At 45.5% G+C, this 16,634-nt stretch overlaps 1 protein-coding gene across 3 annotated transcripts in view; it reads left to right on the forward strand.

Annotated features, from left to right (window-relative positions):
- LOC310646107 (ubiquitin carboxyl-terminal hydrolase 12-like) overlaps positions 1–16,634 on the forward strand; it is a 47,922-nt gene that overhangs the window by 20,224 nt on the left and 11,064 nt on the right. For 2 of the 3 annotated variants that reach the window (XM_083372340.1, XM_083372342.1), the window contains exons 2-7: positions 4,986–5,066; positions 8,301–8,514; positions 10,080–10,306; positions 12,357–12,433; positions 13,062–13,145; positions 15,294–15,491. In XM_083372340.1, the coding sequence (XP_083228466.1) occupies positions 4,986–5,066; positions 8,301–8,514; positions 10,080–10,306; positions 12,357–12,433; positions 13,062–13,145; positions 15,294–15,491 (881 nt within the window). Of the gene's footprint in view, positions 1–2,182; positions 2,285–4,985; positions 5,067–8,300; positions 8,515–10,079; positions 10,307–12,356; positions 12,434–13,061; positions 13,146–15,293; positions 15,492–16,634 lie in introns of those variants that run through there. The other variant, XM_083372341.1, reaches the window with a different exon arrangement.

Below are 16,634 nucleotides of genomic sequence, written 5' to 3' on the forward strand. Positions count from 1 at the left end.
AAAAAGCAAGCCTTTTACAATCCAAAACTGACATGCAAAGAGATGATGTGCCTTAAGCATCTTTACTAGGAAACTTTGTATGTGTGGTACGTAATAAATCTGTTCTTATTTTGCCCATGAATGGATTTCATTGCCCAATAAAAGAATTGTTGCAACAAGCAGGCTATAAAGGATGGAGGAGTACAATATGTCTTCCACAAATCAAATAGAAAAACAGGCTTTAAGTAGCAAGTTGTACTTTTATTACAATATTGTAATAAAATAATGGAGTAAGAAAGAGAGGAGAGAATATATCTGGCTGATTTAATCCGGTTGTTTACCCATAAAAAGACTCTTCTGGAATGGCAAAGAAGGTTCCAATGCAACCTTCTGTATGAAGTGTCCGTCTTAAATCCTCTCCTTGGACCATCGATACACTTGTCAAATAAACTGGTATCACACATTCTTCCATAGTTAGAGGTTTAGCATTGCTGTTTGTTTTCTTAACAGGCTTGTAGTCCTGGGCTGTTCCTGAAATCTTGTGTTTTCTAGGGGCCCTAGTTGAGGTTCTTCTAAAAGGCATGAAGGATGGCCATCAGGAAGCAGGAAAAAGTTTTTCTCAAGGTCAAGGATGATGTGATGCTCAGAAAATAAGCCTAGTTGGAAGAAAGAATGGGGTTGCCACGAGGACAAGTGTTGACTAACTCTCAAGGCTTCCCAACATATTGAGACTGCTCACTCTAGCAGAGGAGACTTGACAACACTGGCAGATCTAAGACAAAATAAGAGAGTTAAATTACTGTGGTAAAATAGCTAGTCTTTCTTTCAGGTAAATGTTTATTTGCATCCCAGTCATTATGTTTCTCATGTTACTATCGACAATGTTTTGCCACGGTAGAAGTGCATGAAAAATTCAGGGGAGACTTCTGCTAAACAGACTTGATGCTGACACAGCATTGAGAGCCGTGGTAGCGCAGTGGTGAGAATGCAGTATTGCAGGCTAACTCGCCGCACACTGCCATCAGTTCGATCCTGACCGGCTCAACGTTGACTCAGCCTTCCATCCTTCCGAGGTCAATAAAATGAGGACCTAGATTCTTGGGGGCAACCGGCTGACTCTGTAAACTGCTTGGAGAGTAAAGTAAAGCACTACGAAGCGGTATATAAGTCTAGTGCTATTGCTACCTTTCTTGCCTTTCCCATTTCCTTCCTCCCTCCCTCTTTTTCTTCCTACCCAGCTGTGGTGGCGCAGTGTTTAGACTGCAGTGTTAAAGACTAACTCTGTCCACTGCCAGCAGTTCGATCCTGACCGGCTCAAGGTTGGCTCAGCCTTCCATCCTTCTGAGCTTGATAAAATGAGGACCCAGATTGTTAGGGGCCATATGCTGACTCTGCCAACTACTTAGAGAGGGCTGCAAAGCACTGTGAATTGGTATATAAGCATAAGTGCTGTTGCTATTGACAGGCGGCTCTTGGCCAGCCTTTTTAAATAGAATATAGATATCTCTTTTTCTTTTCAGCAGCCCCATTTCTTCTGAATTGCTATGTACAATGCCCAGAAGAAAACTTGGTTTTGTTGAAGGAAGCATAAATAAAGGAAGTGACACAACTGAAGTTCATGTACCTCAGTTTTTGTATCTATTTTATTTATCTGTTTTACTCATTTATAAGCCTGCCTGTCTAACAAGTATATTTCACCGTTAGCTACTGTACACCTTGGGCCCCAATTGCCTTAAAGTGACAGCGCAAAGTGTAGTTAAGGTAAAGGTTCCCCCGCACATGCGTGCTAGTCGTTTCCGACTCTAGGGGCCGGTGCTCATCTCCGTTTCAAAGCCGAAGAGCCGGCGCTTGTCCGAGGACGTCTCCATGGTCATGTGACCGGCATGACTAGATGCCAAAGGCGCACGGAACGCTGTTACCTTCCCACCGTAGTGGTCCCTATTTTTCTACTTGCATTTTTACGTGCTTTCGAACTGCTAGGTTGGCAGAAGCTGGGACGTGTAACAGGCGCTCAACTCTGTTACGCGGCACTCGGGATTCGACCCGCCAAACTGCCGACCTTCTGATCAATAGGCTCAGCGTCCTAACCCACTGAGCCACCGCGTCCCTTTTAAAGTGTACTTATTGACTTGAAATTAGAAAAAGGGGCTTGCACTCCTCTATACATTCATAATCTTTTCTGTATTATTTTTTTAAAAAAATGCTTCCCCTCCCAACTTCTCAAGATGAGAGGGCTCTTTTCTGAAGTTGAAAAGCTCAGTCGTGGAAAACTCAGATGTTCTGAAGTGTCACCAGCCAAACACAGGTCTGTCACTTCAAGCCCAGAAAATTTCTTGCTTCATGTGTTGTGTTTTAGCATCAATTTAATCTTTGGGGCATTTTCTGAAGCAGACAGCTAAGCCCTGCTTTTTCACTCCCGGGAAGTTGTGCTGATGTTGGAGTCAGCTCTCCTTTGCAGAGGTTGAGATGTTATTGATGGCATCTTGAAAGCAATTTCTTTCTTTCTCTCTCTCTTTCTTTCTTTCTTTCTTTCTTTCTTTCTTTCTTTCTTTCTTTCTTTCTTTCGATGCACTTAAATGGAAATAGGAGAAACCTTCCCCATCAGTGGTCAGTTGGCTGAGATTCTAAATATTCTTGGAGGGCTTGTTGAAAACCATCCAGTTTATATATTTCGACTTGAAAAGACATCTCTCTGAAAACACAGCTGCTTGAAAAGCTCCTCTATTGTGCAGATTTGGAAAAGAAACCATTTTTTTTTTATTCCATTCTAAGCGGGGAGACTGGTTTTTAAAAGTTCTGAGTTGTGTAAGTCAAGAGGTGAAATGGGGTTTCTAGATAGGGAAATGCATTGGCCGTCCTTGCAAAACCCAGTTGCAAAACATTCTCCAGGATGTTTCAGTTTAACAGGTTTTACTTGTTTGTAGCTGAAATGGTTACCTCTTCAGATTCATTCATAGTTTTGAACGGGAGCCTTCAGATCTGAAAGTTTAATTACAAGAAATGGATTCTGCTTTATTAAAGGCCAGTTTCAAAGTGTTTCCTATGAAATTAGGAATTGCAAATGCTCTGTAACTATAGCTCTATAGTTACAGCTATTTTATTTTACTCTTTAATTTTCTCTCTCTCTCTCTCTCATCTCCCTTTGCAGTTTGGCTCATGGTCAACTCAACTTCAAAAAAATAGAAGCAATATTAGGAAACTTAAAGGGAGATGTGGCGTAGCAGTAGGAAATTACTTCAATGGAGGATTGTTTTGTTGATTTCCTAAGGACATTTCATTTTGTGTTGTCCGTGATGTTTCCAGCTTTGTTTATATACTAATTTAAGCAGCATTTTGTGTTTTATTTTTCCTTCTATTAACTTGTGGTCAAAACAAATAGTACAGACGACTGTGTTGCCCAGTGTTTATATGACTTACAGAAACTGCCTCAATGATATTCAGCAAAGAGACCGAATTCTTCAACATTCATTGATATGTAGGCAACTTACAGGCCGAGTCTGGAGAGGAAATAAAGGTTGTGTCTGAATGAAAGGCTAAGCTCTGTCTTCCTTCTATTGTAAAGTTTTAGATCAGGGGTCTTCAACCTTGGCCCTTTTATGACTTGTGGACTTCAACTCCCTGAATTCCTTAGCCAGGCACATGTGCCTGGCTGAGGAATTCTGGGAGTTGAAGTCCACAAGTCATAAAAGGGCCAAGGTTGAAGACCCCTGTTTTAGATCCTCCATTCCTCAGGCAGAGACCTTAAAGGTAAAGGTAAAGGTTCCCCCGCACATGCGTGCTAGTCGTTTCCGTTTCTAGGGGCCGGTGCTCATCTCCGTTTCAAAGCCAAAGAGCCAGCGCTTGTCCGAAGACGTCTCCGTGGTCATGTGGCCGGCATGACTAGACGCCAAAGGCGCACGGAACGCTGTTACCTTCCCACCATAGTGGTCCCTATTTTTCTAGTAGCATTTTTTACGTGCTTTCGAACTGCTAGGTTGGCAGAAGCTGGGACGTGTAACAGGCGCTCACTCTGTTACGCGGCACTCGGGATTCGACCCGCCCAACTGCTGATCTTGTGATCGACAAGCTCAGCGTCGTAACCCACTGAGTACACCTCATTTATTCTTCTGTGAGATGCTTCATAGTCAATGGCATTAAATCTAGACCTCTGACAGGGCACCTCCACTAATGGGAGATGTCCAGTAGCAAAAAGGCCAAGGCCACCTTCAGCTACAGGAGTTCACTGAACATTTTTGAACCAGCCCAGCTACCCCTGCCTACCCCTGCTCTAGGGAGAAGTGGGAACCTCTCAGGGTTTTGATAAGTTGCAGGTGCACCTTACTAAATGGGAAACTGAAGTGCTGTAGAATAGCAAATTATTAGAGTCCTTTTCTAGTATCTTATATGCGGGTGGAATGGTCCCCTCACGGTCTCTTCTTTCCCTCAAATCCGCAAGGCAGCTTTGGAGACCCACCGGGGAGAATTTGAGCGGTGCCCTGTGTTGAGGTGGGGAGGAATGCTGCTTTTGTTGGAGCAGGTGATTTCTGTAATGTGGAGTTTGCCTGTTGCAAAAGGGGGATTCTTCTTGCTCAGAGATGGATCGGTAGTCCTCGGCTTACGACCTAGAACCACAACTGACCCCCTCCCCGCCCCCAAAAAATTTCTGTTGCTAAGTGAGACACTTGTTAAGTGAGTTTTGCCCCATTTTACAGCTTTTCTTTCCATGTGTGTTAAGTGAATCACCGCAGCTGTTAAGGTAGTAACAGGGTTGCTGAGCGAATCTGGTTTCCCCATTGACTTTGCTTGTCAGAAGGTCTCAAAAGGGGATCACGTGACCCTGGGGCACTGCGACCGTCATAAATATGAGTCAGTTGCCAAGCATCTGAATTCTGATCATGTGGCCGTGGGGATGCTAGTGCAAAGAGCAGCCCTAGGTCCCTCTCTTCAGTGCCGTTGTAACCTTGAACGGCCAATAAATGAACTGTTGAAAGTTGAGGACTGACTGTTCCCGCTGTTTTGTCTTCCAGGGCGCCAATGCCTCTGCTTTGGAGAAAGAGATTGGTCCGGATCAATTTCCTATGAATGAACATTACTTCGGCTTGGTTAACGTGAGTGGCTGTTTTGTTCTTCTTGGGGAGATAGATGCCTGTTAATTGTGTCTCCTTTTGTGATCCCTTCTTTTTATTTTATTTATTTTATTTTAATGCCATTTATATCCCGCCCTTCTCTGAAGACTCAGGGCGGCTTACAAGCTTAGCAGTAGCCTTCATTCTATGTCTATGCCTGCTTACTAGGGCTTTCACACACACCCCGAGCGGCATTATTACAAAGTCAGCTTAATTGCCCCCAACAATCTGGGTCCTCCTTTTGTGCGGAACTGAACAGCCCTGAGCACCCCTTGTGTTCACTGCCCCTGGAGCCAGTTTGTATCTTGAGCCTCAGAAGCTCTGCTTAAAAAGCCGACCTTTACCAAGTTAAGTAAAGCAAGAGTTAAAACATTTGTTTGCTTGAGGATGTTTCTGAATTGGCTCGATTTGTTAGGAAGAAGCAGCAGAAGCAGGTTGTCTGAATGTGATACAAAACTCCTGAGACAAGTGGGCCACAGAGAAGGGGACTGGCTCAGGAATAGTTTCCTTCCTGCTCTTCAGTCCCCCTTTTTTTAAAAAAAAAATTAAATAAACCCACAAACATTTGGGCCAGAGCTTGCAAGTATTTGCTCATTGTCAGAGCTTAAATCTGCCCCTAATTCTGTGGAAGGAAACGTTAAGGCTTGACCCGGGAGTGGTCAAGCGTGAGTTCCTATCTGAAAACTGAATTGAACTTCCAGATGTGTTGATGGGAGGATCCCAAAAGCGTAGAATTCCATTGGACGGAGCCAGGAGGGGGGCTAAGAAACAGCACGGAGGGCACCCCATAGGAATTGTAATAGGCACAGAGGTCGTGAGGTCATGTCAAAGTCCTTGGCCCTTCTCAGTGTGAGCGATCTTCTCCCTAAATGGAAGTGAAATGGCGGAAGGGCCTGTAACGACCCCGCTAAAGCTACAATACAAACATTTCATCTTGATTCAGCCCAGGGTTGAAGAATACAGTTCCCATACAGCTCCCCAAACATCATTTTGAATGTACAGATGTTAATTTTGTTTATACTAAGAGTTACCACTGTCTTGGCAAGGATGAAGTGAGGTGTTGGAGATGTGGTGGTCGTGGTGGTGATGATGATGATGGTGGTGGTGGTGGTGAGGATATATTCTGAATGTCAAATGATTTCTCCCAGAAGTGATCATCCCATCAGACTCTCTTTTCATTTCTCTGAAATGAAGCAACCTTCAAATGTGACAGATGCAAACATCTGCTTTCAGCTGTGTAAACAGGAAGCACGTAGACACTGTCTAACCCAGGGCATTTTTTTCTCCTAAGAGTGCTGGTCACTTCTCTAAATATTCTTGATCTGAGCTGACTCTGAAAAGAAGCTCGTTTAACTCTCCTTGGCATCCCGTCAGAGTTCACATCACTCAGAAACGGCACCCTTGCCCTGAGCACCACCCAGTGTTGACAGTCCTAGCCACATAGCCACATAGATTCCTCTGGAGTGGCCTCCAACAGGACATGGTTTCCCTCCCCAATTAACTAGCATTGCTGGCTTGTGAAACAAGGGTGGGAGGGTGGGCCAGATGGCATTGCAAAGCTTTTTAAAAGTCTGGGTCAGCTGCCTTCACTGAGAGTCAACGAAGGAAATACTTCAGGCATATTGTGGGCGACATGCAGCTGTAGGACAGTTCAGGGTTGAGGAAGTCCTGGCAAAGCTCCCGATCTGGCCTACAGGGCTTGCAACTTGCAAGACAGAGTCCAGGTGGAGATTGCAGAGGGGATACATTCGGAGCAAGTGCGGCAGTTTCAGGTTAAACATAGCATTCCTGAACAAAAATCTCTCATGCTCCCTGCAGCCCTGAAGCCTCCGAAAGATTGTCCTTCCTCAAATGTCTTTTTTGTGAGAATATTGTATAAACACCTTCAATTTTTATGCTATTTTGCCAGCCTCCTCCCACCCACTTCCTTGCTTGCTAACTTAGAAGAGTTGGAAGGATCTTGGAGGTCTTCTGTTCCAATTCCCTGCTTGAGCAGGAAATTCTCTACCACAGGGGTCCCCAACCTGTGTGCCACGGCCGCGGCCTACTGGCCACAAGGCCGCGGGATAGGCTGGCCAGTGGGCACACACAGACCTACTTGCAGTAGCGCCGCAGCCGTGGGGCACAAAAATGGGCTGCCACTGTGCCTCAGGGTGAGAAAAGGGGCCACCACTGTGCTGTGGGGCGTGAAAAAGGACTGCTGCCATGCCGTGGGGCATGAAAACAGGCCACCATCGCACCACAGGGCATGAAAATGGGCCACTGCCACCACATGGGGTGTGAAAATGGATGGCGCTATGCCGTGCAAGAATGGGGCAGGGCTAGCAAGTATCATGCAACCACTAGCCCCGCCCCGTTTGTGTCACATGCGTGGTTAGGGTTAGGGTAGTTAACCGCATGCATATGCGTGTGTGTAAAATACTTCCCCCTTCCCTTTCCCTCTGGTCCACCAACTGAGTTCTGCTCTACCAGAACTCTGGCTGGGGAATTCTGGAAGCTGAAGTCCACAAACCTTAAAGTTGTCTACATGTTGTCCACAAGTCTTAAAGTTGCCAAGGTTGGACACTCCTGCCCTACACTCTTGGTTTTCTTAGTTCTCTTTTACTTGCAGTTGAATAACCATTTTGTCAACACACACACACACACACACACACACACACACTTATCCCAAAGGTGCTTTTTCAAAAGGCAATTGGACTTTCTTGGTTTTCTTTGAAGACGTCTTGTTTCCCATCCAAGAAGCTACTTCAGCTCTGACTGGATGGTGGGGAATGGAAGGATTTATATTCCTTGCAGACAGCCGGTCATTTGCATTCTTTTAGAGAGTCGTTGGGGCCATTTGGAGGTTTTTCTGTGTCCTCAAGGACAGAGGTGACATGAGTGGCACAAATGGGTGTTGAGCTTTCTTGGAATTGCTGAAAGGACTGTGTTGCACCACTCAGGTGACCTTGAGGACAGAGATCAACCTCCAAGTGGCCTCAAAGACTCTCTAAAAGAATGCAAATGATCAGCTTTGTGCAAGGAATATAAATCCTTCCCATCCCTACTCTCCAGTCGGAGCTGAAGAAGCTTCTCGGATGAGAAGCGAAACACCTTCAAAGAAAAACAAAGTCCAGTTGCCTCTTGAAAAAGCACCTTTGGGACAAGCCATGAGCTGGACGGCTGAGAATCTCCGTAGACACACTCTTACTTACTTTTCTTTTTCTCTTCCCTCAGTTTGGAAATACCTGCTACTGTAACTCGGTCCTCCAGGCCCTTTACTTCTGTCGTCCATTTCGGGAAAAGGTTTTGGCCTACAAAGTCCAGGCCCGCAAAAAAGAGACTCTTCTCACATGCTTGTCGGACCTCTTCAACAGCATTGCCACCCAGAAGAAGAAAGTGGGGGTCATCCCCCCCAAGAAGTTCATTTCCCGGCTGAGGAAAGAAAACGGTAAGGCAGCCCCTTGCTTCTCGGAGGTCTTAGGACAACCAAGATGTCGGTTTGTGTGGATTGCGAACAGCTGTGGTTGGAGGCCCTTGTCTGCCTCAGAACTCTGGATTTGTGGGTGCAGAGGAAGGCCCCTCACACAGGTAGACCTCGACATGGATTTGGTGGCTGCTCAAAGTTACAACAGAGGGACACGCTGGCTCAGTGGGTTAGGACGCTGAGCTTGTCGATCAGAAGGTCGGCAGTTTGGCGGGTCGAATCCCGAGTGCCGCGTAGCAGAGTGAGCGCCTGTTACTCATCCCAGCTTCTGCCAACCTAGCAGTTTGAAAGCACGTAAAAATGCAAGTAGAAAAATAGGGACCACTACAGTGGGAAGGTAACAGCGTTCCGTGCGCCTTTGGCATCTAGTCATGCCGGCCACATGACCACAGAGACGTCCTCGGACAAGCGCTGGCTCTTCGGCTTTGAAACGGAGATGAGCCCCTAGAGTCGGAAACGACTAGCACGCATGTGCGGGGGAACCTTTACCTTTTTACAAAGTTACAACAGCACTGGAAAAAGTGACTTAACACTGTTTTTCATACTTACGACAGCTGCAGCATCCCCATAGTCACACAATCAAACTTCAGACCCTTTCAGGCAACTGATATCTATGACGGTCACAGCGTCCCGGGGCCACGTGGTCCCCTTTTGCGACCTCCTGACAAGCGAAATCAATGGGGAAACCAGATTCACTTTACAACCAGGTTACTAGCTTAACAATGATTCACTTAACAACTCGAGCAAGAAAGGTAATAAAATGGGGCAAAACTCACTTAACAACTGTCTCGCTTAGCAACAGATATTTTGGGCTCAATTGTGGGCGTAAATGGAGGACCACCAGTACTGGACACGCATTTCCATTAAGCTCCCTGGCCCACTTAACCTTTTAAAAGATTCTGTTAATTTAAGAATCGAGCTACTTGCAAATAGAGAACCACCATATTGACCCATAGCAAAATCCCCCCCCCACACAGAGATGGTAGTTCAACGTCTGATTAAGGAATGTCTTTTAACTGACTATGCTAACCTTGAGAACTATTTAGTAAGTAAACGAGACTCATATGGTAATCATTTTGTAACTGTCCATCATTTGTTGTCCTTTGCTCCTAACTACAGGTAGTTCTCAATTTAGCAACTATTCATTTAGTGACCGTTCAGACTTACAGCGGCACTGGGGGAAAAAATGACTTATACATTTATGACCGTTGCAGCATCCCCATGGTCATGTGATCTGAATTAGTGTGCTTGGCAACTGGCATGTACTTATGACAGTTGCACTGGCAGAGAGTGAGGCGATCATTTGATTCATAGCGGCATTACATCCATGCTGCGAATATGTTCCCATCTTCTTTTTAAAATACCTATTTTTAACTAAGCACTTTTGCTTATTTTTAATAAAAGCATACCTTGTTGCTTTCCGCCCTTCCTGGTGTCCAAAATCCTGTAACGACTTTAACCACGTTAGGCTGGCAGTCTAAGATCTTAATTCCTCTGCTCTTCTTCTTTGTTGTGTGCCTTGTTATCAGAGCTGTTTGACAACTATATGCAGCAGGATGCACACGAATTCCTGAACTATTTGTTGAACACAATTGCGGACTTGCTACAAGAAGAGAAAAAGCAGGAAAAACAGAATGGCAAACTCCAGAACGGAAGCATCGAGAGTGATGAAGGGGAGAAGGCCGCGCTCACCTGGGTCCACGAAATCTTCCAGGGAACACTAACAAATGAAACTCGCTGTTTAAACTGTGAAGCTGTAGGTAGCTCTTTACTTTCTCTGAAATCCCTACTTAGCGTGGTTAGTTTCCAGGAGTGTTGACTCCCATCTTCCCGCTCGCAGCGTATAAACAGATGAACGCGTCTCTCTTTCAAGTGGCTAAATCCGCATTTAGCTAGAACAGGGGTCTCCAAATGTGGCAACTTTTAAGACTTGTGGACTTTGGGGAGTTGAAAAATCCACAAGGTGTTAAAGATGCCAAATTTGGAGACGCCCTGAGCTAGAAGAATATTTCTCAGCTTTGGCAACAAAGATGTGTGGACTTCCAACACCCACAATGTTTCCTGCCATGACTGGTTTGGTCTGCGTTCAAGAATAGTAGGGCATGAAGTTCATAACTCTAGCCTATTCTTATCTCAGTTCTTGTTCTGGCATCTTTGATGCTCTCCGAGCTTGGTTGTTTGCTTGCTGATGTTTCATTGCCCAAGTAGGTAACATCATCAGCTTGAGAGAGTTTGCGGCTTGCCCTGGCAATGATGGTAGGTGGTTTCTTCTTTGGTTAGGGCAGATCTTGCATCCTTGAAGTAGTTGCCCGGTTACATTCTTCGCTCTAAAGGTCCTGAGTACATCAGTACTTTGGACCTGAATCTGAAGCTTTGGAGTCGACACAAGACTGGTTTGCATCACCCGAAGGAAACCATTTTGTTGCTCTCAATGTGCCAATCCCTCCTTGAGGTGCTTTTTCATCTTTGGGCTTCAAGCATTGCACATCTCTGCACTGAGTCCATTCATGTGTCCTGCTAAACCAGGCAGTTGGCTTGAAGTGTACCACAGCTATGATCTCCAAAACGCCCCAACCTGGAAGCTAGCTAGTTTAGGGCTGTGTGCTAATTCTGCCCTCAGCTAGCCAGAGAACATAAAATTTATAATGATTATCTTCTTGGGAGGGAGGGTGACATTCAAAATACACTCATTGTGGGATTCAGTTTCTCAGTTCATAACTTTTATGTTTCTTTTTAGAACATGTCTACACAGCAAAAATGCTGGGGTGGATGGGGTGGGGCCATGTTTCTCAACTTCAGCAACGTTAAGAGGCGTGGCCTTTAGCTCTCAGAATTGTATGCTGTGGAATTCTGGGAGCTGAAGTCCACACATGGCTGGCTGGGGAATTCTGGGAGTTGAAGACCACACATGGCTGGCTGGGGAATTCTGGGAGTTGAGGTCCATACATGGCTGGCTGGGGAATTCTGGGAGTTGAGGTCCATACATGGCTGGCTGGGGAATTCTGGGAGTTGAGGTCCACACATGGCTGGCTGTGGAATTCTGGGAGTTGAGGTCCACACATGGCTGGCTGTGGAATTCTGGGAGCTGAGGTCCACACATGGCTGGCTGTGGAATTCTGGGAGTTGAGGCCCACACATGGCTGGCTGGGGAATTCTGGGAGCTGAAGTCCACACATTTTAATGTTGCTGAGATTAAGAAACTCTGAACTAGAATCTGGTAGCCTATAACCTTTGCCTCCATTTAATAATAGTTGTCACTGATTTTATTTGGAACCCTACAGATAGTTCTCAATTTACAGCAGTTTGTTTAGTGACCTCACAAGTTACTTATGACCGTTTCTCACACGACAGTTGCAGCATCCCCATGGTCATGTGATCAAAATTCAGGTGCTTGGCAACTGGTTCGTATTTACGGCGGTTACTGTCTCCCGGAGTCATCTGATCCATTTTGCGACCTTCTGACAAACAAAGGTCCACGGGGAAGCCAGATTCATTTAACAACCGTGTTACTAACTTAACAACTGCAGCGATTCACTTCACAACTGTGGCAAAAAGGGCTGTAAAATGGGCCAAAATTCACTTAATAACTATCTTGCTTAGCAACGGAAATTGTGGTCATAAGTCGAGGACAAGCCTAAAACCCACTTTCCTAGGAGTAAATGGAGGGACTGTGACTGGCTCGGGATCCCTCACTGAGATAAAAGGTTTGTCAGAGAACACTGCTAGGAATTAGATGCTGTACAGTTGTACATTCTTCATTCTATTTCTTAAACATTTTAAAATCTGCATTTTTTCCCCTCTTCAAGGTGAGCAGCAAAGATGAAGATTTTCTGGACCTGTCGGTTGACGTGGAACAAAATACATCAATCACCCACTGCTTGAGGTAACACGTTTCAACAAAAACAGAAAATGCAGCCAGATAAAACAGAAGGATATTTTATTTAATCCCAAGACACTGAAGCCCGAAGCCAACACTAATACATTAAGTAGCTTCCTAGAGTGTTATTTATTTTGATTTAACTATGTGTATTCTGCTTTTTATCAGACCTCTAGACTGAAAAAAGGGATTCGGGAAGAGTTATTTGCTTGCTTTGGCCATCATGCAGCTGCAAATCCCTGACTTACTGTGCCGTTGTAGATCCCAGTTGTTTGATGTGATAATGATGCTATCAAGCGATGTCACAGGCACAAACCCACACACAATAAATTAGCAGCAGCAATTACTTGATTGGAACGTTACCGTTAGCCACCAAAGGGTCCCAATCAAAGTCACCGGAAGGGTCTCTTTCTTAACTGTTACTTCTCTGAATCATTTAGGGATGGGGCCTAAAGGAGACAGGGGAAAAAATAGGAAGAGAGATTAGCTTCAACCGTTAAATTGCCTGTTTTGTGGTGCTGGGTGACAGTTGCCCTTCCCCACTGCAAACAGAGACATCTTTGACCTGAGAGAATCTGTTCACTGCTGGAAAACCTGATCGTTATAGCTTCTGCTCCAATCTTCCATTTTGCAGAGGCTTCAGTAACACCGAGACGCTGTGCAGTGAGTACAAGTACTACTGTGAGCAGTGCCGGAGTAAACAGGAAGCACAAAAGAGGTAAGGCTAAGGTGCATTTTCGTTACATACCTGGGCCCCACCGAGGACTTCGGTTCTAGATCGCCTTAACAGACCGGGCAGGTAGACTCTGCCGAGAAAGAAGTGATGGACTCTTAATCAACTCTTCCACTTTGTGGTTGAAAGGGATCTTCCTGCTGTTGACGAATGAGACATTTCTAAGGAATTTGTGAGTTTGTCGATTAGACAAGCTAGATTACAGAAAGAGGAGAAAAATGAGGGAACTTCAGAGAGAGAGGTTGAAGTACATTTGATTCATAACTGTTGTGAAGACATTCAGAAGCCGCTTCGCTCTACAGGTAGTTCTCAACTTACAGCAGTTCCATTTAGTGACCATTCAAAGTTACAACGGCGCTGAAAAAAGGGACTTATGACCGTTTTTCACACTTACGACCGTTGCAGCATCCCTGGGGGGGTCACATGATCAAAATTCAGGTGCTGGTGCAACTGGCTCATATTTATGACGGTCACAGTGCCCCGAGGTTACGTGGTCCCCTTTTGCGACCTCCTGACAAGCAAAGTCAATGGGGGCAGCCAAATTCATTTAACAACCGGGTTACCAACTTAACAACTGCAGTGATTCATTTTACAACTGTTGCGAAAAAGTTCGCAAAGTGGGGCAAAACTCACTTAACAAATGTCTCGCTTAGCAACAAAAACTTTGGTCTCAATAGTGATTGTAATTCGAGGATTACCTGTATCTTTTTTTCTTTCTATTTTATTTTTCCTCGATGTTTTCCTCACCTTGCAGTTTATGGGTGTTTTTTTTTCCCCTTCCTTTCTTTTTAAAATAAATTTGCATAGCCTCCCAACTCACACGTAGCCGACTTCTTCCTCACTATATTAGTTTGTGTTGGTTTTCACCGTCTTGTTGTGTCTTTTTGTAATAAAAAGTAAATAGAAAAACGAGTGAGTTACTTGTTACAGCTTAATTGAGAGGCATTCAAAAGCATCCGGCCTAATCTCAGAGACGTGAAGAATGGCCAAATGAGTTTCTACGTGAGAAGGAAAAGGGGGCTGAATAACTCTTTCCCTGCTCCTGCTCTGCATAATTCTGTTCATTTTCTTTTTATTTTGCACGATTAAATCTGCAGACCAGTAATTCAGTCATTCTGAGCTGCAGGGGGCCCAGGAGCTTTTCAGAGCACTGACATCCAGTGGATCGATAAACTTGTGAATTTCAAGTGTCAAAGGGTGAAATTAATCACACCAAATAAAGAGACAAGCTGAATAATAGCGTAATAAATTCTGTACAGGACCGGATGGTATTTCTTGTGGAATTTGACACTTGTGGGCTTCAAACTTGTGAGTTTTCTTGATGCAGTATGAGTGTGTGGGGGGTGAGGGGGGGGGAAAGAAGGGCAGAGGCCCCTAGTTTAGTCTAGGCCAGGGGTAGGCAACCTTGGCTCTGTTATGACTCGTGGACTTCAACTCCCAGAATTCCTCAGCCAGCTTGGCTCAGCTTGGAAACCTCTCCCTTTTCCCTCAGCATGGCTGGCTCAGGAGTTCTGGGAGTTGAAGTCCACAAGTCATAAAAGAGCCAAGGTGGCCTACCCCTGTAGTTAGGCCCCAGATTAGAAATCAGGAGACTCTGAGTTCTAATTCTGCCTTAAGACATGCAAGTTGGCTGGGTGACTCTGGGCCAATCTTTCTAATCCTGCCTTAAGTATAAAAGCCGGCTGATTGGTTTTAGGCAGTCCCTCTCTCAGCCTAGCCCACCCCACAAGGTTATTGTTGTGGGCAAAATAGGAGGAGGAAGGAGCACTAGGAATGTTGGACACCCTGAATTACTTATAAAAATAATAAAGGCTGGATTTTTAAAATCTAGTTAATAAATAAAGGCATTTTTCCTGAATTCTTTGTCAATATTAACCAATTTATAGCTGCCTTGCATTCAGTTGTTGCTTAGTGCTCAGATCAACCCACTGCCAGAAACTTCAAATCTTTCCTGGGTTTTTTTTGGGGGGGGGGCTTGGCAAAACATATATATATATATCAAGCACTGTTTTATTCACCCAGGTTATTTTTTTTTACCTTAATAATCTGTCTGGGTGGTAAAGAGCATAACTTTGTAAGACCTGCTTTTGTTTTTCTTTTCTTTCTCCTTTGATCTTAACATTGCTAATCAAGGATGCGCGTGAAAAAACTGCCCATGATTCTCGCTCTGCACTTGAAAAGGTTCAAATACATGGACCAGCTACACAGATACACCAAGCTTTCCTATCGTGTGGTCTTTCCTCTGGAACTTCGACTCTTCAACACGTCAGGAGATGCTACAAACCCAGATCGCATGTATGATCTCGTGGCTGTGGTGGTGCATTGCGGCAGGTAAAATGCCTCCCCAAAATCCTAGGGCAGGGCTAGGCAACCTTGGCTCTTTTATGACTCGTGGACTTCAACTCCCAGAATTCCTGGGCCAGCCAGGACTCAGCTTGGAAACCTCTCCCTTTCCCCTCAGCATGGCTGGCTCAGGATTTCTGGGAGTTGAAGTCCACGATTCATAAAGCGGCCTAGGCCAGGGGTAGGCAACCTTGGCTCTTTTATGACTCGTGGACTTCAACTCCCAGAATTCCTGGGCCAGCCAGGACTCAGCTTGGAAACCTCTCCCTTTCCCCTCAGCATGGCTGGCTCAGGATTTCTGGGAGTTGAAGTCCACGATTCATAAAGCGGCCTAGGCCAGGGGTAGGCAACCTTGGCTCTTTTATGACTCGTGGACTTCAACTCCCAGAATTCCTGGGCCAGCCAGGACTCAGCTTGGAAACCTCTCCCTTTCCCCTCAGCATGGCTGGCTCAGGATTTCTGGGAGTTGAAGTCCACGATTCATAAAGCGGCCTAGGCCAGGGGTAGGCAACCTTGGCTCTTTTATGACTCGTGGACTTCAACTCCCAGAATTCCTGGGCCAGCCAGGACTCAGCTTGGAAACCTCTCCCTTTCCCCTCAGCATGGCTGGCTCAGGATTTCTGGGAGTTGAAGTCCACGATTCATAAAGCGGCCTAGGCCAGGGGTAGGCAACCTTGGCTCTTTTATGACTCGTGGACTTCAACTCCCAGAATTCCTGAGCCAGCCAGGACTCAGCTTGGAAATCTCTCCCTTTCCCCTCAGCATGGCTGGCTCAGGAATTCTGGGAGTTGAAGTCCACGAGTCATAAAGCGGCCTAGGGCTAGGCCAGGGGTAGGCAACCTTGGCTCTTTTATGACTCGTGGACTTCAACTCCCAGAATTCCTGGGCCAGCCATGGCTCAGCTTGGAAACCTCTCCCTTTTCCCTCAACATGGCTGGCTCAGGAATTCTGGGAGTTGAGGTTCACGAGTCATAAAAGAGCCAAGGTGGCCTGCCCCTGCCTTAGGGGATAATAATCAAAGAGACAATTTGTAATTCAGAGCCGGGGGATCCTCTCTGAGCTTGGTGGTTTTCTTGCAGATGTTTCATGACCCAACTAGGTAACATCCTCAGTGCTAGAAAAGGGTGGGCT

The sequence above is a fragment of the Vipera ursinii genome, assembly GCF_947247035.1.
Source record: "Vipera ursinii genome assembly, chromosome: 12".
Classification (NCBI taxonomy): Eukaryota; Metazoa; Chordata; class Lepidosauria; order Squamata; family Viperidae; genus Vipera; species Vipera ursinii.